Below are 23801 nucleotides of genomic sequence, written 5' to 3' on the forward strand. Positions count from 1 at the left end.
ATCCGCTTCCGGTCCCACAAATCTTTAGTTCCCCGCTCACAGCGAAACCCCTTTCCGCTGCTGCCAACGTTACGACCGTTCCATTGCTCGAATGGGTTTTGAATGGGCGAGGGACCACTTTTGCTAACGACAGAATATTGTCATTTTCCCTCAACTATATTTTAATATCCGCACAATACAGAGAAAGCCTAAAAGATAATTTTCGAGGAATTACATGTTGCTACTGCTGGAGACGTGTCACCTTGAATTCTGCCTGCCCGGAATGACTGAACAACGCTCGCAGCTAACGCAAAGCTGACCGACAGTCCTCGTAGACTCACCGCCACAGAGTCAGAGTGGAAAGTGGGTTAGTTTTAACGCTTTCATATGTTTATGGAGTTTTTAAATAACAGTTTTGTCATTTTACGCTGAAGTATAAAATGGGAGTAGTACTGCGGAATCTCCAAAAGGTGGTGCCTCTTCGCCGCGCCAGGCTGCGCAAGGATGTTGACACACTGAGGCACATACTGGGCATCCATAAATTTGACTTGGGCATCGTTTGCGTGGATAACCACAGGATCCAGCAAATAAATCACACGTACAGAAAGAAAAATGTGCCCACGGACGTCCTGTCATTTCCATTCTACGAGGTAAATACGACTACATTATAACATATGATAGTTAATCTATGAATTGTCTGCCACCTGCTCCCATGAAGTGTCAACAGGGCTACATGTGTTTTTTTCGGGGTAGGAATCACCAGAGGCCTCGCGATACGATAATACCACGATACCTAAGTCACGATACAAAATTACTGAGATTTTAGACGTGATTAAATATACTGAATATTGTATAAAATCTGCTGTTATGGGCTTATATTGCGATTGATTACCTTTTTCAATGATAATTTCTTCTTTTACAATTTCTCACTACAGTAAATGGTGTCATTTTAGTGACTTTTAAAGAAAACATGCCTTCAAGGCATTTTTTAATCAGTATGTTTTCTTTTAAAATCCACAGTAAAATAAATAAAAAATACAGACATTAAAGTTGTAAGCCAAAAAAAACAAAAAACAAAAACATAACCTTCTCCCCAGTGCTAAAAGAAAAATATTTGTTATGCCTCCCACTTTTTGCACCAACCCATTCCCCTTTCATAGGTAATGAACAGTCCCTAGTAAGACTAAGGCAACATTTTCAGTTTGTTAAAAAATATGTATCTAGTCGATTGAAAAAACAATTTTATTATTCTAGTGGGCTACCAAAAATTGAATTTGTATTTGCAATATTAATAGTTTATATAATAAAAAAAAGAATAGTTGGTGTCCGTTTAATGATGTGATATTGTCTCACAAAAGTATCGTGATAACATGCTATACAATTTTTTTCCTACACCCCCAATGTCTTCCCTTTAATAGGACAGTGAGCCCAACTAGAATCTGGTGGGAGGGGCAGGGTTGACCACTAATTCTCTGTTGGCTATTTTCTGGACTTTTTGAAAAGATTACAATTCAAATGGTGCTTCCACCTGTTTTCAGGATCTGAGACCTGGTAAACTGCCTTGCCCCCTTCACAGGGATGAGCTGAACCTTGGGGACATTTTCTTGGGGGTTGAGTTTGTGATGCAGCAGTGCAGGGAGGAATCCCTAGATCTGCATGCAACCCTCACTGTGAGTAGCTGCATCATTACATTTAATAATTGATTATCTTTTTCCAATAAAACTTGCTTTCCTCTGCATCTCATACAGTAATTCAGTTCTTAAAATGTGATGTCGACCATCCTGTCTATGTTTGCTGTAACTTCTCTTTTGCATCATGTCTTAGGTCGTCACTGCACATGGAATCTGTCACCTATTGGGCTACAGACATGAGACAGAAGAAGAATGGACAGAGGTTTGCATTAAGATTTCATGATGAAAGAATCTTAACACGCAAAACATATTTAAAGAATCACTTAAACCAAATTTCTTAACTCCTAGTGTATGTTACTTAGCCATGTAGATAGTTTTGGTTCAGTGTGTCCACATAAGTGAGTACACCCCTCCCAATTTTGGAAATATTTTATTATATCTTTTCATGGGACAACACTATAGAAATGACACTTTGATATAACTTAAAGTAGTCAGTGTACAGCTTGTATAGTAGTATAGATTTACCTTCCTCTGAAAATTACTCAAAACACAGCCATCAACATGTAAACAGCTGGCAACATAAGTGAGTACACCCCACAGTGAACATGTCCAAATTGTGCCTAAAGTGTCAATATTTTGTGTGCCAGTCATTATTATCTAGCACTGCCTTAACCCTTTTGGGCATGGAATTCACCAGAGCTCACAGGTTGCTTCAGGAATCCTCTCCCACTCCTCCATGATGACATCATGGAGCAGATGGATGTGAAGACACCTTGAGCTCCTCCACCTTCAGCTTGAGGATGGCCCACAGGTGCACAGGTGAGTTTAGGGCTGGATACATACTTGGCCAGTCCATCACCTTCACCTTCAGCTTCCTCAGCAAGGCAGCTGTCATCTACTAGGTGTGTTTTGGGTCATTATCATGTTGGAAAACTTGCAGCCCAGTTTCTGAAGAGGGGCGATCATACTCTGCTCTGAATTCATGTTTCCCTAAATGAACCGAGCTCCCCAGAGCCAGCAGCACTCATGCAGCCCCAAACCATGATGCTGCCACCACTATACTTGACTGTAGGCAAGGGACAGTTGTCTTGGTGCTCTTCACCAAGGTGCCACACATGCTGAAAAAGCACCAAGACAACTGTTCCTTGCTTACAGTCAAGTATAGTGGTGGCAGCATCATGGTTTGGGGCTGCATGAGTGCTGCCGGCTCTGGGGAGCTCGATTCATTTAGGGAAACATGAATTCCAAGCAGAGCATGATCGCCCCTCTTTGGAAACTGAGCCGCAATGCAGATTTCCAACATGATAATGACCCAAAACACACCTAGTAGATGACAACTGCCTTGCTGAGGAAGCTGAAGGTGAAGGTGATGGACTGGCCAAGTATGTATCCAGCCCTAAACTCACCTGTGCACCTGTGGGCCATCCTCAAGCTGAAGGTGGAGGAGCTCAAGGTGTCTTCACATCCATCTGCTCCATGATGTCATCATGGAGGAGTGGGAGAGGATTCCTGAAGCAACCTGTGAGCTCTGGTGAATTCCATGCCCAAAAGGGTTAAGGCAGTGCTAGATAATAATGACTGGCACACAAAATATTGACACTTTAGGCACAATTTGGACATGTTCACTGTGGGGTGTACTCACTTATGTTGCCAGCTGTTTACATGTTGATGGCTGTGTTTTGAGTAATTTTCAGAGGAAGGTAAATCTATACTACTATACAAGCTGTACACTGACTACTTTAAGTTATATCAAAGTGTCATTTCTATAGTGTTGTCTCATGAAAAGATATAATGAAATATTTCCAAAAATGGGAGGGGTGTACTCACTTATGTGAGATACTGTATTTGTAAGAGAGATTTCTGCTTCCAACCCAATACAATTGAGGTGAATGGAATTTATTTTACCACACTAGCAGCTAACAGTGCTAACTCCTTAAACAGCATTAAACAACATCAACAGTGCTGACAGAGCTAACTGTGTTAAGCAGGGGGAACCGGAGGGTGGGCACTATGTTTCAACAATGACCCTGTCACGATATCAGCGTTAACCACAGTATGAGTGCAGTGCATAGCAACAGTGATGAGCTCGGATTACAACACACACAGGGGTAGTGTGGCTTCATTTTCTGCTCAGGACGCTGTTACGCCACTTTATCTTTACAAAGCCAGTAGTGGTTTGGTGCTTTATTAGTGCTCTGAAAGTCACACAAAGAACCTTTAAGTGATCTGGCCCTTTAACTGAAAAGGGGTGAAAACTAGCTGAAGGTGTCTTATTTTTCAGCTTTTTTTCCTGCTAAATGCACTGTTTAATCAGGTTCCATCTCATAAGCACTGAAATGGCACCACAAGTTTAAATGGTAAACTGTGTTCATATAATTATTATAGATTTGCATGATTTGATAACTTGTTTGTATGCTGTTTGGCTGCAACGCAAAGTGAATTTTAACAACTTAATACTTTGTGAATGATGAACTGATTTAAATCTAAATGTTCTGTCACACTGTTAGGCACAAGAGGGGGTAATATATTTAAAAATGTTTTGTTTCCAGATGCTGCAGAGGGAGAGCTACATCCTGAGTGAGTACAACAGACTCACAGGAAGACATCTGGAGCCACTGATGAAGAGATGCAGTCAGGATAGGTGACAGTGACCATCACCTACTACTAACGTTATAATTGCACTCAGTGCACTATGGTGCTTGATATTATTCACTATCCTGTAAACAGGTGGACTACTGTTTTATTCACTGGCATGCTGTCTTTTCCACTATCACAATCTGCAGCAACTTTTTTAAGGACTGGCAGAGGACATACAGTGATGTGATTGTGGACACCATTTCCAAATACTGGATGTGTGTGTTAAAGTTTTAAACATCAAATTAAAAAGTCTCTCAAAAAAGCACTTTCACTGTAATATTTTATTAAAATCTGCTTTAGGAAGAGTCAGTTGTGTATGAAGGGTAGAAAAAGCTGTTCATCTTTACTTCACAAATACATTTTACTCTCTTTACGCTGCATTTGGGACAGGATGTTCAAGAAATGTTAATTCAAGGCTGACATGAAAAAGAACCAATGTGTGAGCAACTTCTGCCTGCTGTCACAACCAGGTCTATGTTCATGGTGCAACAGAATACTGTACTTCAAGGAGTCAGCTAATAATAATGCACACCTTAAAATCCAACTATAAATATGGCTATATATGGTGTATCAAGAATATCATACCTATTATTATGACCCATGTTTTATAATGCTTTATTATTCAGATTTTCTTCTCTTGTTAGGGGAGTTGAGGAAATCATTTGATGTGGTCTGAAAATGTCCTGCAGACACATTTGCATGTTGTGCATGACCATTGGTGTACAGAAGTGTGATTTCATTTTTACAGTGGTAACCAAAAAAAAAAAAACAAGCCGTACAACCGATGTCTAGCATTGGAACAGTACAGGAATAACAAAATACTTCGATCTGTTCGACTCTACAAGCAAACACGCCTGATAGGACCTAGCTGAACAGGTTTAGGAAAGGTCTAATGTGTCAAGTACTGTATACTGGCCTTAGATGGTGAGTTTATAGCTAGCTTCCCTGGTGGTCTAGTATAAATTACTTCTATTTGCCGTGGCGTATCATGATGGGTTAATTAACGTTAATCAACCCAATGTTGCAATAAATAGAAAATCTGTTGGCTTTTTATAAAGGAAAATCTGACTTAAACACACTGTTGAGGTTTGACAAACATTCAAAAACAACAAGGTTGTGCAACTTTGAAAGTAAAGCTTGTATACATATTTATAAAAAGTTTTCTTGGGAGGCACAAAGTCAGAATCCCAAAAGAAGAAAGTAGGCTTTACTGAGAAAAGCTCAGTATGAACAGGCTTTGTTATTAAGATTATTTTTTAAATCTATAATATGGAGACAACCACACACACACAAATTAGTTCTTAAGTCAAGCACAAAAAGCAACTGGAAAACATCCACACAGTGACAGAAAGCTGATTTGAATTGGCCAGTTTGTGCCACAACATAAATATTGCACCAAATGTACCCGCTAAATACAACACCCCTCTAACTCTATAATAGCTTATACTCCAACATAGAATATATCTTTATTTAGTTCATATGGGGAAATAAAGGGTCTGCAAAACATACAATCCATGAAGCACCACTAGTATCTGGTGTTTGATAGTTGATCTTAAGTGAAAGTCTGAATGAATGGCATTTAAGTTGAAAGATCATCAAGAAACAAAGAAAAAAACTTTACAAAAACAGTTGTTTGATAAAAATCATAGCAAAGAAAAACTCCAGCCCCAAAACACATGGAGGCAAAATTTGATCCACTGAACATTTTTAACTGCATTTCTGGTATCTTAAAAGAGTCTTGACAGTTCAGCACCTGTGTTGGCATTTACAGGTGCTATTTTAGCAGGGCGTTTAGTGCTCTGTAGAGGAAAAGAAGTGCCTGAAGACGACCAAAGAAGGACGGCAATCAGTAGTTCTCGAGGTTGTTCAGAAGAGAGCTCCATCTACTAGAGTTCAACCGTGGATATGCTCATGTGGATGTGGATGCACTCAGAGGGGCTGCAGGACGTTCCTTCCTGCCTCAGAAGTGGTGCTGGCTCCAGATCTCTCCATTTCAGACAGCTGCTCAAACACATCCCTGTGGACACACGTGTATAAGCATCTTACAGCCAACTCATGTAATGCCCTTTAACATGAACACGCACAAACTACAAAACTTAGTCCAGCATGCATGTTGTTTATTACCATCTAGTGCAGGGGTCAACAACCTTAACTAGCCTGTCTAGGGAGGCTCAAGACTAGACGGGTTTGGCAAGATTTAGAGGAAAAGGTGCCAGGTCGTAGATGTATGATGGGCATTTTAGTTGTCTAATTGTTAAAACTTCTTCTTTTTTTTTTTATTCAGTGCATAGGCTACACATTTTTACAACTGGAGAATGCAATCATTTGTTTAAGCCTGCAACAATAATAAATAAAAAGTTGTTAATTTTCATGTGATTTCTTTTGTCAAAGCCACAGAGAGCCGCTGGAGAGGGGCTAAAGAGCGTCATACGGCTCCAGAGCCACAGGTTGCCTACCCCTGGTCTTGTGTTTGCTGTGCTATAAATCCTGCAACTCACTGAAACTGCAAAATATCCTGCAGTTTCATTATGGGCACAAAAGCTACACAGACATCAGACACCCCTCTGGTTATTCTGCTATCCTACTTGTGCATGTAGAAGAAGATGTATCCACTGCGGTCACGGTCTCGCTGGACGGCTGCTTCCTGTGTGCGCGACACATCCAGATCATTGTAGGTCAGCCATGACTGCTTCTTCATGTCGTACACGTCACTGATGTAATGGCCTAGAATGAAATATGTATAAAGTTTTTAGACAATCAACTGCAGACAGGGACAACCAATTTTAGTAGCATGCTAAGTGCTGTGCAGCTGTGTACCAAAGTGTAAATATCGGGTTGTACAGTAAGTCACTGTATTACAACATTATGCAACCATCATTAAGACCAGACATTAAAATCAAATCAACTTTGTACTGCCAACTCATGCAAAAAATGTTTACCGCTTATCTCAACAGCTCTTTTATTGGCGACAGGCCATGTTAACAACACACTGCTGGTGCAACAACATTTACATGTCCTGTTACTTTCACAATAAAAGCCCCCCCACTTCCTCTTAAAATGTGAACTTTAAACCAGCAGTTGCAAAGGGCTACCTGTATATCATGCAACTCTAATGTAAATATAAGCATATTACCATTCTTAACAGAAGCACTAAAAGCTTGGAACTGCGCTGGGCAGGTTTAGGTGCCAACATTCAGTCAGACACCTCTAATGGTATTCACTTGCTCCTTTGTAAAAGGGTAGCTGTAAAACAACTCCTATGCAGTTTGCATAAATGTTCACACAACATATATCTACACAACAGACAGAAGCTCAAATAGACACAAGTGCTCACCAGAGGAGGAGCTGCTCCCAATGTGACTGACGACACTGATGAGTCTGAAGGAGTTGGGCAGGTCTCCACTCTGTGGATTAGAATGTTTATACGCAGGTTACTATAAATGAAAGCAATTCAGTCAGTGTATCCAGTAAATACTATATATTAGTAGTGCAGCTAGAAATGTTGGTCAGACTACCAATTTTACCTCTTTCTCCATTTTTAATTTGTGTTTGTAGTATGAAAGTTGCTTTTCAGTTTATTGTGGAAATAAACTAGTATTTTACTCATTATCTAGCCTATTCCACTTAACAAGGCAAATGCTGAGTGGCAGCATGATGTGAAGTACCTCAGCATTCTTCTTCAGGCTCTCTGCTTCTGCTTCAGTGTATTCCATGTCCAACACATCCTCGTTGCCAGAATCATCATCTGAGCACAGCAGCTCAGGCAGAGAGTTGTTAAACTCTGTTGGGTGAGAAGGAGATGTTGATACTGGTCAGACATTTTTTCACAGCAGAGTCGAAGTAAATAGTGTCATTAAAGAAGTATTTCAATGCTGGAAAGATGGTCTTGAAATTTGTGCTAGAAAACCTACAACTACCATAATGCACTGCACCACACTGGACCAATAAACGCTCTGGCTGGTGGGTGACGTAATGCAAGCAACTCTCTCAATGTACTTCTATACCCTTTTTGTCCTAATGCAGAAGTACTTTTTGTCCTAATGCAGAAGTACATTGTACTTCTGAAGTACATTGTACTTCTGCATTAGGCTTGCTCTTGAGCAAGCGGAAATCTGCCAGATAATGCTTGGCAGATTTTTTTGCATGGAGATCTAGGCACCAGCAGATGGAGGGACATATTTCATTTACACATACTACCCACACTGTTACGATACAAAGCTGGTTGAAAATTGGCAAAGTATCTCTTTAAGTGCTCAGAGCACTTCATTACAGACATACGCCGCAACCGGCACTGTATACTTTTGCTTTGAACCGACATGAGCCTGGTGTCCTTTGCTTAAGTAAAAAGGAAAGGACAGAATGAAAAATAAGAAGAGATTGCACTGAAATTATAACTGAGGCAGCCCACTGAAAATCAGAGAATCTAATCATCAATCAGAGACGGTCGACTGAATTTCCCTTAAGTCGAGCAGGTGTGTTTTTTTTTTTTTAATTTTTTTTATTGTAGTTGTTTTTTTCTCCTCAGTCTGCACAGTGTACTTCTGAGGATGTTTTAGTCCGCAGATTTAGCTGCAGAGTGAGTGCTCTTGACATTCCCGCTGCTCTTCAGTAGAGGCAGCTGTGGACACAGTGACAGATGCCTGGAGGAGGAGAGGCTTTTCCACGCCAGGTTCTGAGATAACGTCAAATCTTTATATTGAAAAGCCAAGTTTGATTCCACTGACATAATTCTGAGTCGGGTACAGCCTTGAATTATACAAATAATATTAACAACCAGTCAGGCATTTTTTCCTAACTGCTTCCACCACCACTTAAACATACTCAAAAATCCACCAGTGACTACTGCCAGTGGCGCCCATGACAAAAACAAACCTGCAAAGATGAGTGATTATCTGGGCTCCTTAGTTTCAACAGCCAGCTACTCAACATTCTGTCAATTTTGGTTCATACCTTGTAAACTGAGCTCAGTGGCCCTCTTCAGATCATCATCCTCTCTCATCTCTTGGGCCTCCTATATCAGGTGAGGTGGACACAAGATATTACAGAGGGATTTAGTGTAAGAAATTTCAACACTGCATTTGCAAACTGGCACCTCCCCATATTTTAAAGACTATATAGAGAACTACTCAAGTGTAACACCAGCTCAGCCTAGACAATCAACACTACTCATTAAGAGAGGGGAAAAGGAAAATTTTGATTGGTTGCAAATTGTGGTTTCTTTATTTGGGCGTCACCACAGCTTCTTTAGTCTGCATATGTGGCGTAGGTTATCACTTTCTTATGGCTCTACAATAGTATTTAGATGTAACACCACTGTTCCATATGTAAAGGTAAGCCCTGCTGAAGTCACACTTACATGCTCCTGGAGGCTCTGGGCGAGAGCCTGTTGTAGCTCCTGCTCTTCCCTCTCCTGGTCCAGATTGTACTGCTGCACCCAGTCCAGTTCCCCCTGCTGCTGCACGCTCTCTGGAGTCTGGTTCTCCTTGTTCTCATCCATGGTCAAGTCCAGGGAATCCAGCACATCTACACAAGATCAACACATATACAAGTCAGTTAACTTTCTACTTACATACTAGTGAAGTTATCTCCTCTTAAATGCCCACCTGCTTAAGTGTAATGATGACATTACTTTACCCAGGACATAAGAGAGTTTTTGTGTCAGTGCAGAAAGCCACATTTATGTCAAGCAGTGTGAACTACCAAGACAACTGACCAATGCAGTACAAGTCATTGGGATATATTTTACTATGCTACATTCATACAATCCCTCTGATACACTGTGTTTACATTTTAAAGAGAAAAATAAAAAACCCAGCTACTCGTCATTTTTACCTCATGACGTTGGATTACCTGCGGGCTGTTTGCTGTCTGTTTCCAGCAGATCTGTATGATAGGCCAGGTCATGGGTATCTGTGTCCCCAAAGCCTGTGTCGGGGCTGCTGGTTGGTTCATCCTCCATGGGGGGTGGAGCTGAGAGCCCAGCCTCTTGACGACTCATCTCCAGCACGGCTGCCAGCATTTCATCATCATTTATGCCACTGAAGTCTGCTGAATCCATTGGTGTTCCTCGCTGAAAATGCATAAAGACAGTGTCAAAGCAATGGACAAAAAAAGAAAAAGAAGCTGGCTGACTCATAATTGTCACGGTGTATCAGAGAACGCTTACCTCTTCCAGTCGGTCATCATCGTCAGGCAGGCAGCTGCTGAAGCGTCGCTTGCGGCTTGCAATCACCTTTCTGCTGGGCTCTTCTTCACAGTCAGAGTCCATGAGGATAGAAGTACAGCTAGGGTTGGCTGCTTTCCCTCCAATCCTTCTACACACACACACACACACACACACACACACACACACACAGTCATAAGCTCAGTGACTGAATTTACAGGCAAGTAAGTTTCCTATTCATGCAATTTGTGACAGATTACATACAAGTTATTTTTATAAGCAATATTTTTGGCATTATTACTACCAAGGAGCTCCTACACACATTCTATCAAGGAGACTGAGTATAGACCAGGCTGGAGCACATTAGGGAAGTCAGAGCTTTAGTCAAGTTGTGGCCAGTGTAAATGTAACTCTACTGTTTGATATCTTTATTTGAAAGTCGTGCAGAACTGTACTTACCGGAGAGGTGCTGTAGAAGAGTTGACTGACTGTGACGTTTTAAGAGTTCTGGAACTTTGAAAACAACAACAAAAATATTCAGAAACATTAATATCTGCCATCATCTCTCAGCCAAAGGGCAAATTTTGTTGCATATAATTCAGCTGCAAAGCCTTTACTTAAAGGAATACTTCATCCGTTCACTTTCAGTTCTGTGTTAAATAAGATTTTAGCAAAAATGCATGTGTTTGGGAAGTAGGGAGCATAGCGTTGCTGTCCGATGAAAAACACGTATCTCCACTTTTGATGATTTTGATTTTCTACAGTGCATGGAGTGTCCATAATGTTCCCTAGCAACTGTTAGCGTTGGCTATCCAAATGACCAATGGAAAGATGTCTATTACGTCATCTATTCAACACGTATCTCCATTGGGTATCAGAAGTGACCATCAAAGCGCGTAGAAAGTCAAAATCGTCAAATGTGGAGATACGTGTTTTTCATCGGACAGCGACGAGATTGGATAAATGAGACTTGGACTGTGCTGCACTAGTTGTGTGACAGTTTGTGAATAGATGTTTTAATATAGTTTTGCTGTCATTAAACGTGGCCCCCCTACAACTTCAATTTATCAGGAATTTTCTGTTTTTGGATTCTTCATGAATTCAACGTATCACAGGGTGAGTAACTGACATACAATGATCATTTTTGGGTTAGGTATTCCTTTAAAATCCTACTGAATCACTCAATAGCTCAAGATGTAACTACCTAGAATCTGAAGTGTTTTAAGTTACTATTCATGCTTTAGTTGATGGTGTTTAAGATGTCTTACATGGAGGCTTGGGAACTCCAGCCGGGACTAATAGGGGGTCTTGTGGATTCAGTGCAGTGGGACAGCAGGGTCAGGTGTCGGGGAATCACCACCTGCTGGCCCAGCTTGCTGTTCATAGACAACTGAGCGTTAAAGCTGTACCGTTTTAGGTGTAGGATGAGCACTCTGTGGGAAGAAAAGATCCGTCACAAATTAGAAAGCAATTGGCTATTTTGTTTATTAAATGCTTCGGTTACTCTGCTATTGATTAACAAATGTTAACAGGAAGTACCAGTTGTAATTAGAATCGTAGTTAAGCACCTACTAAACATACTTTTTAAATGCAGTGTTCTTCTGCTTAACTGTGACAATGAATGTGAAAACTTCTCAACGTGCATTTCACTCTCAATAGTCCATGTGTAAATACCTGGGCAGTTTGCTGAATTTATGTGTAACAGTCGCTGATTTCCCATTGCACTTTTCACATGAGTACTCAATCTCCTCCATCTGCAAAAGGAACACGTAACTTCTGTTATTACACATCAGGGTTTCCCTTATATGCATACTGAAGTGGCGATGTAACTCTACTAAATGATTAGCTGCTATGTGAAAATCTCTCCATATGCAATTAACCTGCTATCAGTACTTTGGGCAGCCAGTCAGGGAGGAGCAAGGATTGTAATTTGATGATCCCCAGATGAAGGTGTTTCAATCAATTGGCCACCAACTGTCATTAGCCTTAATTCATTCTAAATAGTTTGAAGAGCCAACCAGATGACGCTAAACACAAGATAATTTCTCTAGATACCGCTAAAAAAGCTTCACTGTTCTGTTGGTGCTGACAAACTTTAGTTCAAACTGAACACTCACTGTTACAATTATAATTTGCCGCCAAACTGATGTCCAGCTCACCTGCCCTTCCTGAGTGCAGGACAACACACCGCATCAATCTCAATCTTCTGCACAGGCTGTGATACACTCGGCTGTTCTAACTGTGTTTACATTTAGCTTTGTTTTGTCTTGTATTTTTTCCACACAACTGACATGGCATCTTTATGTTAACTAGATCTTTCTCATCTGCATTTCTCCAGGATTAAAATTAATTTGTCTCTGCGACTGGAAACGCAGGGTCAGATAGGGGAGACCAGGAGCAATTGTGACATGTTTAAACTCACCCTAAAAAAGAGATCCAGAGAATCCTGGATAGAGCGAAGTGGGAGGGTTTTCTTTCGCCGGGGAAGGTCGATGGACAGGTCATTGAACTGCTCTCGCTTGCTCACTACCTCGCCGCAGCTGCAAAAGAACATGAAGGCATAAAATACCAATTCTTTTCTCCAGTCACTAACAGTTTGGCAAATACAACAAAAGTTACATTGCAAGGATAAATTCAGATCATGAAGCAGGACACAGGCCTCACCCTTTGCAGGTGATGGTGTGCTGCACCTCAAATTCCATGTTGACCGCAACGGGACAGGTGTAGATGCGGGATATGTCCGCCTCTTCACCAGGCTCTGCTTTGGATGCTGACGATGTTGCTTCCTGGCCATTCTCACACACTGCAGAGGAGGATGATGATGTGGCAGCTTCATTTGTCCAGCTTTTGTTCATTTTCTCCACATCGTCCTTTAACTGGTCCAAACACTGGCTCAGGAACTCATGAGCATCCTGGTAAACAATCCAAAGGAAAAAAACGATGACGTGTCTTACTACAGCATCAGTATTGCGATATATGAAACTAAGACAGACCTATCTACAGAGACTACAGGCTAAAAATGTGCCACTACTAAATATGCTTTGAGGGGGATGGAAACTTGCAGTTCATTATTTTGTGTTATATATTCATATATACTTTACATACATTTTAGAGATTTGTTTTCTGATTGACATTTTCCTTTACTTGTTACATGTTTACACCAAAGCAGGTAAGAGCTTCACAAACAATCTACTGCATTTGGTATTTAGGTGGTATTTGGTGGTAAGGTGAGTGGCATGACATCCATCTGTAACAACTAAATGACATTTGATCTATTCAGGAACATCTTCAACTATCAATAGACAACAACTGCTCTGAACTGTTGATAACAGATGGAGCTTTTACATTCTGCATGTTTCCAGAGAAACGCTCAGCTGTGGAGGAGATGGCACTCTTCACTTTCCTCAGCAGGTCCTTTTTCGTCTCTGGACAGCCCACATCCTTCTTGACCATGAGGTGAGCAAAACGCCTGCAGGTGGTGAAGATATTACACAGAATGAAGTACTTTTAAACAGGATTTGAAAAGGGGATCAACCAGCAAAGTACATGAATAAATTATTTTATATGCAGCTTATTAAAGTCCCTTTCAGAATCTGAAGGATATCATGAATCACACCGTCTCCCTTCAATCTGTCTACATAGCCTAACGTAGTACCTGAGCAATGCATTGATCGGCACTTTTTTCCATGGGATGCTCTGCCTGAGCATGTCATTAGAGAAGGAAGGTAGGCTGAAGAGGGACTGCAAGATGGCATTCATGTAGCAAGTGTTGCCCAGGTTGGAGAATCTGTGACATATAAAAAAAGGATTTACACAATAGATGAGAGACACGGTTTTCATGACATTACAATGTTTATGTTTTCAGTCATAAAAGCAAAACTGACCCTTTAGTGACTTTTTCACTTGCAATAGCTAAGAAGAGGGGCATAAACAGCTCTTTTTGATTTCCTTGTGTCATTTGGATTAACAATATCTTAAATAAATGCAATTCATGCTCTCTTCACATACACCCGCTACTTATGCTCATATTCATTGCAGCCCATCTGGCTTACTCTTACCCTTGCAGTGGGGGCTGAGGCTGGGCTAGACTGGAAGGCCTCTGCTTGTTCCAGCCGCCGTAGTCCAGAGAAGGGCGGACCTTCTTGAAGGGAGTGGAGTGATTGGGCAGCAGGAGGCTTCTCTTAGCAGCAGTGGTCTGTGCTGTACTGGATGGCCTGGGGGTGTTTAGTAAAGATTATGCAGATGTGAATCACTGGTCTCACAACAACGTGATGCTTTAATTCGACAATAAGAACCAATTTTCTCAATTCAATTTTGAAACCCCAAATTGCTTCAATGATCTTCAGCCAAAATTGTATATAAACTTGCAATAATCTGACACTATTGTTCAATCAGCAGGAATAATGAGACACAGGGATTATATTCCCCCACCCTGCTCGAGTATTTTTGTAGGGAGAAGCAAGATTAGTGCTGACGGCTTGCATTTAAAGCGATACTTTGCCAATTTTCAACCAGGTTTGTTTCATTGTGGTGTGGGTAGTGTGTACAGATGAGCAGTGTTACAGTGCTCCCTCTTTTGATAGTGCCAGGAGTTCCCGGTCCATGCCAAGAGCAAAAATCTGCCAGATGGCGCGTTTTGTATTGTTGTTAACAATTTTTTATGTCGCTTTGCATCATCCTGCAGATTTTGGCTGGTGGATGGGCGGGAAGCTACAGAATCTGGCAGCACGAGGGGCCTTAACAATGCTAATCTATACACACCGCATACTGCAATGACACAAACCTGTATGAAAGTCGGCAAAGTATCTGTTTAACGCTGCTAGCTTGTGCATTTTTTGTTGGTCATACAGAAACTCACCTGTCCAGGAAAGAGTGGCTCTGGCTATAGTCTTTAGTCACGGATCGGCTGCCATAGAACGACGTTGGCTGGAGGGGACTTGAACCCAGTGGAGCTGATTGTAAGGAAAGAAACTGTGGTGAAACCAAGTCTGTATAATAAGGATAGACCGATACATCGGCCGGCCGATATATCGGGCCGATATTTGAGTTTTTTACTTGTATCGGCATCGGCCGATACGCGCGTGGGTTCGCGGATTTATTTTTCCCTGGCACCTTTTTTTCATTTGAAAGTATGTGGTTAAGTTGAACAAAGCTGTTGAATCCTACTGTGTACAGTAGTTGTTGTTTTATTTATGCTTCAGCTTAAATATTTGTTTATTTTATAAAGACATTACTGAAAGATTTAAGAGCACTGAACTCTTTTTTTATTTGAATGTATAATAATAATAATAATAATAATAATAATAATATTCTACCTGTTCTACCTCAACTTTCCATCTTGTTTTAGTATTTTTTACTGTTCAATAAATGTTTCTTATTTTAAACGTGAGACCTGTAATATTTGTTATCATTGTGTCATTTTTTTTATGTAAATTGAGGGAGCAAAAGCAGTATCGGCCCCAAATATCGGCTCAAGAAAATCGGCAGTCCATAATCGGTCATCGGCTAAGGGTGATGGAAAAAAATCGGCATTGGCATCAGCCCTAAAAAATCCCTATCGCTCTATCCCTAAACAGGTAAATATTCTGTAAAATCCCATATATTGACTCAAAATTTGCATAGGGCAGTTACAAAATCTACAAAAGTTAAGGTAAATACGTATTTTTAACACACAAGATGAATTTTACCAAGTAATTGAAGACATGAGCAGCAGTATGTAGAGTGTTGCTGCTGAGTTGTGGATGCAGACGTTTACCTGAGCTCCTGTTCTCCTCTGCCTGCTTCAGCTTATCTTTGCAGCTCAGTAGAATCTTCCTGGATGGATCTGAAGTGGCCTTGTTGTTGCTAAGAAAATAAATATATATATAGAGAGAGGTTTTTGGATGTTACCTGACTGTGAAAACTATAGAAGAATTTTTTAATACAAAAGAACATTGGTATGCATTTGTATAATTTCCATTTTGCCACTGATGGCCATGATATACATATAAGAAACAACTTACACTACTAAATATATTAACAGTCTAGAATAAAATACCTAGATACATCTAGATACTGAGTCTGACAAAAGGCCACAGAATTAAGGTCATTCCATGTGTATCCAACAACCACTACAGTTCAGTGTGGGCAATGAGGCGTGTTGCTTTTACCTTGATGAGTCATTTTCCTTGGGGTAGTCCTCAGTTATGTCACTGTCTGAGGTAAGGAGTCTCTTTCTCTTGTCGCTCCTGAAAAACAGTGACACAGAACAATTCATGTCACAAGCCTGAACAGACCATTCCTAAAGTGAAAAGAACAACAAAAGACAAAACCAGAACTAAAAGAATTATAGGGTTCAAAGTTCTGCTTTAGGACAGCAGTCACATACAAGAAAATTGTCTCAAGGAATACAGGCAAAGGGGTGTTTTCCGTAGAAGATCACAAACATTAACTCTTTCTTTTATTTTGTCAAAAAACAAACATAACCAATACACAAAATGCAATACTGACCATAGCTATTTTCAGTTTTGTTCAGAGGCTGAATTCTATTGTATTAATACCAACCATCATCACCTCAAGTTATGTTTAATATGACCAAAATTGTTTACAGGACATAATTTGCATTGCAAGAGCAACACAAACATCCATCATACCTATTCTCTGAGAGCCCTGTGCGAGTGGGAGTGGAGGCAGCTCTACTCGGGCTGCCCAGAGGCTTTCGCGGCGTTGTGTCCTCTCTGCCTTCGGCACTCTGCCGCCTCGGTGTTGTCTGGAAGATGTTAGGAATCTGGATATTTAAGTCAAATGTAAGGCTATGCTTACCTAAATAAAAAGTTAAAAATGTGGTTTTGTGTTCTTGCTCACCTGTCTCTCCCCTGATGGATTGGTCTCATTTTTCACAGAGCGGTTCCCAAGCACACTGAGGTTTGCACTTCCATTGGACTTTAAAACTGTAAAATTGGGAGACAATAAGAACTCAGTACATAAAATGTGAATAAGATTGGGGGTTATGAGTCTCCCTCTCACAAAACACCACTGTTTTAAGACAGAACAACCTGTAGCTACTCAGGTGACATAAGCCCTGACTTACTGTGTGCTGACTTCCCTGTGAAAGATTGTTCCCTGCATTGTGTTTGTCAGTACAAAGTTCCATAGGAAATCTGTAATGAAGGGTGCTATTATTCAAATATGCTGTGACTGAACTGTCAACCAACAATGTGTAACAAATGCTGTCTAAGATATTGTGGTGCCGGTCTTTGCTTTAAAAACAAATTTTCTATTACAACTGCCGTGAATTTGCACCTATCAGTAGAAGGCTGTTGTCCCAAAACGCAAAGTGGTTGCCGAGGGATGGGAGTATAATTGATTGACCCAGTCACAATGGAAATGGGGGATCCTGGCTTTAGTCGTTTTCAGGGGGGTATTCCAGAAAGCGGGTTTAGTGAAAACTCTGAGTATGTTAACCCTGAAATGAGGGAAACTCTGGGTTTTCAGTTCCAGAAAGAGAGGTAAGTCAAACTCTGAGTCAATCGCTATGGCAACTCACTCTGTGAACCCAACCTGCTCGCTGGCAGGTTTTCTTTAACAAACCCTGAGTTTACCCTGTCTCCTCCCTACTGCCGAGCCTGAAGCAACCTGGCAGACAGACGTGGGTTGTCTGTATGTAGGAAATCGGATCGATGTCGAGGCAGAATTAATTCGCAATGCTTTACACCGGGAGAGGATCTTCTGACCCCGTTTTGATGTGCTGTCTTTCCCCAATGAATATCTGTTTGAACTGTACCATTTTTTCATTAGGCTCAATCATTTACTGGCCAAACATATCAAATCTGACACACCATGGACGTGCGCTCTCATCAGAGCTAATGTTGTGCTTGGGTATGATAGTTTTTAAAGGAATGAAATTTCAAATAAGTCATCAACAATCTATATGTGCTTAAAACAGCTGCTGAAATTAGCATGGATTCTTTTTTAATATTTTTGGGGGGGCATTTTGCCTTAAATTGACAGGACAGTTACGTGTGAAAGGGGGAGAGAGACAAAGGGAGTGACATGCAGCAAACTAGAACATGCACGGTCATATACCATTTTTTCAGTCCCCTTGTGTGTTTTAAACGTGATGTGTGTTTTAAATGTGAATTTGAGCCTTGTCAAAGGAGAATTTCTGTCACCTTTGGGACAGACAATAAAGCTTATCTTATCTTATCTTAAGGTGCCACATGCCGGAGCCGAACCCTGGCCGCTGCAGCAAAAGCAACATATGGGACGCCTGCTCTATCCACTAAGCCACCAACATCCCATCAATGAGAATTCTGCTTGCTAAATTTCATATGCTGCCTCTCTCTCCTTGGCAGCTTTAGCGGTTACTTTTTTTTTTTACGAAATATATGCTCATATTCGCTGTAGGCATTCATGAGCGCCTCCAGTTCCACAGGTGTAAAATAAGTTGATCGTTTTTTCTCTCCGGTTGCCATGGTGAATCGAGGTATCGGGGCTCCATTGATGATGGCTTTTTATTGTGGTTGTGCACGTGCTTAACTCAAGGTGTACCTACTCAGAGTTGTTTGAACTAATTCAAATCAGCTGTTCTGGAACCGGATACTCAGAGTTTCCCATCTCAGGGTAAGTCAACTCAGAGTTCAGGATTAGACTCAGAGTTTGTTGAACCTCCTATCTGGAAAACCCCTCAGGAGTCAGGGAAATTGAAGTCAGCGCCAATTTACAGGCTGTAGACGTGAGAGCATGAGGTCAGGATGTATGATTATTCCCTCAATTTAAATCAAGAAAATCAGGAGCCTGCTGTTAGAAATTTGTGCCAAATAAGATGAGAGGCTCAATACACTGTTGCCTGTTATCTTTAGACCTACACATGAACTTAAAGAAATTATGTATTGAATGGAAGGCAACTACACAGTATCAGGACTAGAAGGAATAGGAGAAACTTGCATTAGCAAACACAGGACAGTGTGGAAAAAAATCTGAATGAAACGTGACAGCTGAAACTTGAAAAACTTTCATGCGTATCCTTCGAATCTGGCTATTCTTTATTCAAGGCTATGTTAAAGTCCAACTAAACATTTAGTCATCCCTATTTATAGCCTAGTGTTCTGTGCCTTATCTTTTCAGCTATTGTTAGTATTTTTTTTGTTATTAAAAGAAAGAAGATAAGAAAGATAAGAAATATCAATTAGGAACCATTATTTGAAAACACTGCATTTTGTCTCAGTACCAATTCAACATAACCTTGAGAAACACAACTAAAGTAAAGCTGTAGTTAAAAATGTCTTTGTACTGGGCAAAATCAGAAACTGCGACTGTCAAACATCAGAAATAGGAATCACAGTACTTTCGTTTCCATCATGCTGTGAATCATTAACAAAGCTTTGCAAGTTCTTATGAATTGAGGAGTAAATACCTGACTTTCCCTGCTTTAGCTTTTCCAGATATTCTTTAGTCTTCTGAGCCAAAGCCACCGGCACCTTGTCCAGGGTGATGACACTGCTGTCCTTCAGATTCAAAATGATTCGGTTCAAATTCTGGTTAATGTTCTTCACGTTCTGGTTCAGCTGAGGGCAAACAAACAAACAAACAAAAAAAAAAACAATACCAGATAGTCTGATTAATTTCTCAGTTTTCGTTTTATGTATTTCTTTTGTATGTTTTTCTATAAATAATTACACCTGCAGCTGGTTGGTATTACTGTGCGTTCACACCAAAAGCTGCCAGAGCTGCAAAGGCGACAGGTCTAATTCATTTTCAATGGACATGTGGCAACTAGAAGCGTTTTGGGCTGCAAAAGCGATGAGCAGCGGCAGTTTGGTGAATTGAGCTGCAAATGAAAGTTGAAGGCTGATTAACTTTATGTAAATTACCTATGACGCATTTGAGCAGCAAATGACCAGCAACCAATCAGAATGTAGATGTCTATCGTTTGTGTGGAACATCCTCAGAAACTTTTAGTTCCTGCCACATTCGTTCCTACTTCAAAACAAGCAGCAAGCTGTCAAACTGATCTATGTTAAGCCTGAAGTAGCGCTGGGAACCTCTCCCCATCCAGCCGCAGCTCCCGCACCAGCCGATGATATTCCCCGTGCTGTTCACGGCCTGGAGGATATCATGGGCCCAGACCCGATGACGGCTACATCCACGCAGGTACCACATGGCAGCACAAATTATAAGAGTGTCTTCTTCCATGTTGAATCGATACACAAGTGTGGACAAGCGCACGTACTTGTACAATTTCTTTGTGTTGTGGAACGCTTATTAGTGGAAATGCAATTCATCTGCTCTCCTTACCACCAGTTTAACTAACAGCACTGTAGGCACTCGAACCCAAACCACTGACAGTGTTTCCCCTAGGTTTACAGCTTAGGGGGGGAATAACAACTCAAAAGCTGGAATTTGTTATTTACATGACAACGCCTGAACGCAACACAAGCTATGTGCATTTAATGTTCAATGTCAGACCTATTTAGACTTTTTGTTCTGTTTTCATTGTCCAAACATGAAAGTTTCTGTACTGAGGCAAATGCACAAAGTCACTTTTCTGTGTTCCAGCCAGTAACCTGCTTTGCGGCTCCTTTAAATTGAGAAGCTAACTGAACGTTCAGAATCTGACGTCATGAGCGACTTGAGCTGCTTTTGCTGCCACAAATATTTTACCAGTGGCGCTGCTAGAGTGAATTCAGCTATTTTGCAGCTCTGGCAGCTGTTGGTGTGAACGTACAGTTATACATAAAGTAATTTACTTGGAATTTAACTATGCACTAATTACTTCACCATTTGTCTACTTAACTGAATATTTGTTATTTCTCTAATCCATTTGTGACTTTAAAAATGAACAGAGGGAAACTTGTAAGGAGAGCATCATATGAAAAGGATCCTTGATCAAATCTGGGCATGATCCTGGCAGAGTTGTTTCCAGTCAGTGTGGTAGATTCTGATTCTGTCAAATGACACTGAAGCCAATAAGAGAATGAGGAGAAAGAACATGTTTTTTGTTGTTGTTTTTTATCAGAATATCTGTCGCATATAATATTGTATGAAAGCAAGGACAGTTTCCGCAAATCTGACAAAAAGTTATCTTCATAAAAGTCACCAACTGTAGCTTCAATGATTATTGTTTGCCTTCAGATCTAGTCACTGCCAGTCATTCTCATTAATAATATTTTAAACACGGTTGATTTTGTGTGAAAATAATACACAAAAGGTAGCAGGAAAACACCATGTGTATGCCATACATTATTTTATTATTCACTTTATCTTCTTTCAATGCAGAGCTCACTCATCTCACAATGACATGCCCCATAGCTGATAATGTACAATCTGACACATATAACATATAATGAACCTAAAAGACTGCCATTACCACATTACAAATTTCCCTAACTTTCAAATGCAGCACTTTCCAACTGTTTATTGGCTTTTCTGTGCAAATTGCAGCATAATTTAGTGGGACAAACAATTTGGGCCATATTTTTTTTTTCTGTGTTCCCATACAATCTCATGAAATGTCTCTTGCAGGATTTTGATTATTGTCTACTTATAGTCAATAAATCATTCCGTGTTGTCCTCTGTTTTTAGCTAAATATGTATTTCTTTATGACTGTCAAGACAATAAAGAGAGACCTCGAGCCAACTTTATTAACAAAATTTCAGTCATTCACTTAATTATTTCTTCATTTTGTGAAATGCCTAATTCATCTTTCATGACTGCCAAGGCTACAAATGTGTATGTTGGTGAAAATGGTCATATGTGGAGCATCTCATTTTTGTGGTTTTGTGGTGCATTCCTAACTTTTTTCCCCATAGTATTGCTGCTGCAAATGCAGTGGAAACCCTTGCACTTGACAAAGTAAATAATGGCAGAGTTTAGGAACAGGCAAAGAATAAGGTCATATTAGACTTCTAATATGTAGTCTAAATGATGACGGGAGAGGCGTCAAAGATTGCTCTGATGTTATTTCTACAGGTGAGACATATGTTTTCAAAAATATAGGTAGTGTTCCTCAACATATTACAATGAAAAGTTAAACAAAAGTACTGCTTCAATATCCAAAGCTATGTTTTAGTACCTGCACCCATTATGCAATAACTACAACACAAACGAACTGAACTATACCTGGAAAGTTTTGGAAGCTCCGCCGCAGTTGAATCTTAGACAGAGGTTGACTTTGTTGTCTTTCTCCAGAATCTCAAAAGTTCCCTCTCTCCATCTAGTGGTGCCCAGGTCAAGGCTGGTAAAGCGGATCTTAACAGCGCCACCGCTGGAGAGTTTGGGCACTATGGTTGACATGGCTTACTATCCAGTTGGTGCACTTAGGAGGCTGGGACTTGTGGTCAAACAAATCCTAAACAAGAGAAACATTAAATAAAGTGTGACAATATAACTACAGTTAAAACCCAGTATCTATGTCTAGTCTACATAGTGTGGTTAATAAATGGCATGCTTTGACCATATCAATGCCACAGAATTACCGTCATTACTGCCATTACTTCAAAGGGAGATGGCAGTAAAGTAAGCTAACGAGCTCAGTGACGAACCATAACAATTTGAAAGACATCGTTAGCACTATATTGCACGGTTTATTAAAATAACAAATTACATGTCATTTGCGATATTTACGTTTTCTGCTAAAACACAGTAATAACGCATTAAGCTAGCCCGCTGTGGCTACTGAGCGCTTGTTGAAAGTCACAACAAACTCCAAGTTAACCACAAGCACAACAGCTAAACAGCATAAACGCGCTGTTAAAAGGCTTGCTTTAACATGGATGACACACTCGCAGCATAATTTTGACAGACAGGAGTGAGTGTTTATCAAAGTCAGGAAACTCACGCCACTTATGTTAGCTCGCTAACGGTTCCAATGTGAGTCAATGTAGCCTGTTTGCATTAGCCATCAAACTAGCCCAATGGCCAATCTGTATCGCGGCAGTTAAGACGGGCGAAGATGCACGACATACTGCGAGCAGCGCTCATTACTTCTAGCTTGGTTAACGTTCTTAACACAAGTGACAAAAATGACCAGATCCTGCGAAGTTACAGAGAATGAGCTAGGGTGACACTACAGCCAAGCCGAATGTCTAGGATGTAGATGATGTCGTCCCCTCATCTTGAATGGATGGGGGAGGCCGACATTAGCAACTCGGCTAGCAGGCTAGCGGGGACTAGCTAACTGGCTAATTTGCCTGATTGTAATTTGGTGATGAAAACAGTGTCACCGTTTGAACAAACCGTCGCAGTTATTTACCTGTCGATTGTTTGTGCTCCTCTCGAAACTTTTGAATCACAGTGTCGTTTTCGTAGGTCCTCCGGGGGAAGAAAGTTTGTTTTGCCGGCATTCAACGGCTCCCTGGTACGTATGTTGTTGACAGTGGACCCGCACACGACGCCTCGCAACACTGCGCGA

General features: G+C 40.7%; 2 protein-coding genes across 3 annotated transcripts; one reads left to right on the forward strand and one right to left on the reverse strand.

The window, feature by feature from the left end:
* The first annotated feature begins 26 nt into the window (after positions 1–26).
* Positions 27–5019, forward strand: ybey (ybeY metalloendoribonuclease). The gene is made up of 4 exons (XM_033617671.2): positions 27–629; positions 1518–1649; positions 1804–1872; positions 4160–5019. Exons 1-4 carry the CDS (start codon positions 420–422, stop codon positions 4253–4255), a joined length of 507 nt encoding a protein of 168 aa, XP_033473562.1. The 5' UTR covers positions 27–419; the 3' UTR covers positions 4256–5019.
* usp37 (ubiquitin specific peptidase 37) lies at positions 4847–23796 on the reverse strand. 2 transcript variants are annotated; one of them, XM_033617669.2, is made up of 24 exons: positions 23643–23796; positions 22511–22739; positions 19805–19955; positions 17254–17339; positions 17043–17158; positions 16560–16637; positions 16166–16254; positions 15269–15362; positions 14469–14624; positions 14066–14197; positions 13756–13879; positions 13075–13322; positions 12833–12950; positions 12085–12164; positions 11679–11843; positions 10870–10923; positions 10414–10561; positions 10098–10317; positions 9604–9770; positions 9198–9258; positions 7913–8028; positions 7582–7651; positions 6833–6971; positions 4847–6264 (listed from the first exon to the last, which is right to left on the reverse strand). In XM_033617669.2, the coding sequence occupies exons 2-24, from the start codon at positions 22682–22684 to the stop codon at positions 6177–6179; spliced, it is 2874 nt and encodes a 957-aa protein (XP_033473560.1). In that variant the 5' UTR covers positions 22685–22739; positions 23643–23796; the 3' UTR covers positions 4847–6176. The 2 variants fall into 2 exon arrangements, with proteins under 2 accessions (XP_033473560.1, XP_033473559.1); XM_033617668.2 differs by having other exon boundaries at positions 17043–17176.
* Between the last annotated feature and the right edge of the window lie 5 nt (positions 23797–23801).

The sequence above is a fragment of the Epinephelus lanceolatus genome, chromosome 14 (genome assembly GCF_041903045.1).
Source record: "Epinephelus lanceolatus isolate andai-2023 chromosome 14, ASM4190304v1, whole genome shotgun sequence".
Classification (NCBI taxonomy): domain Eukaryota; kingdom Metazoa; phylum Chordata; class Actinopteri; order Perciformes; family Serranidae; genus Epinephelus; species Epinephelus lanceolatus.

Bases quoted from the DNA above. Each gene is read 5' to 3' on its own strand.
- ybey (XM_033617671.2), top strand. From the start codon at position 420: ATGGGAGTAGTACTGCGGAATCTCCAAAAGGTGGTGCCTCTTCGCCGC. The intron at 630-1,517 runs GTAAATACGACT...ACCTGTTTTCAG, and splicing joins TGTCATTTCCATTCTACGAG to GATCTGAGACCTGGTAAACT. The intron at 1,873-4,159 runs GTTTGCATTAAG...TTTTGTTTCCAG, and splicing joins CAGAAGAAGAATGGACAGAG to ATGCTGCAGAGGGAGAGCTA.
- usp37 (XM_033617668.2), bottom strand. From the start codon at position 22,684: ATGTCAACCATAGTGCCCAAACTCTCCAGCGGTGGCGCTGTTAAGATC. The intron at 10,318-10,413 runs GTAAGCGTTCTC...ATGCATTTTCAG, and splicing joins ATGATGACCGACTGGAAGAG to CGAGGAACACCAATGGATTC. The intron at 9,771-10,097 runs GTAATCCAACGT...GATCTTGTGTAG, and splicing joins AGACAGCAAACAGCCCGCAG to ATGTGCTGGATTCCCTGGAC.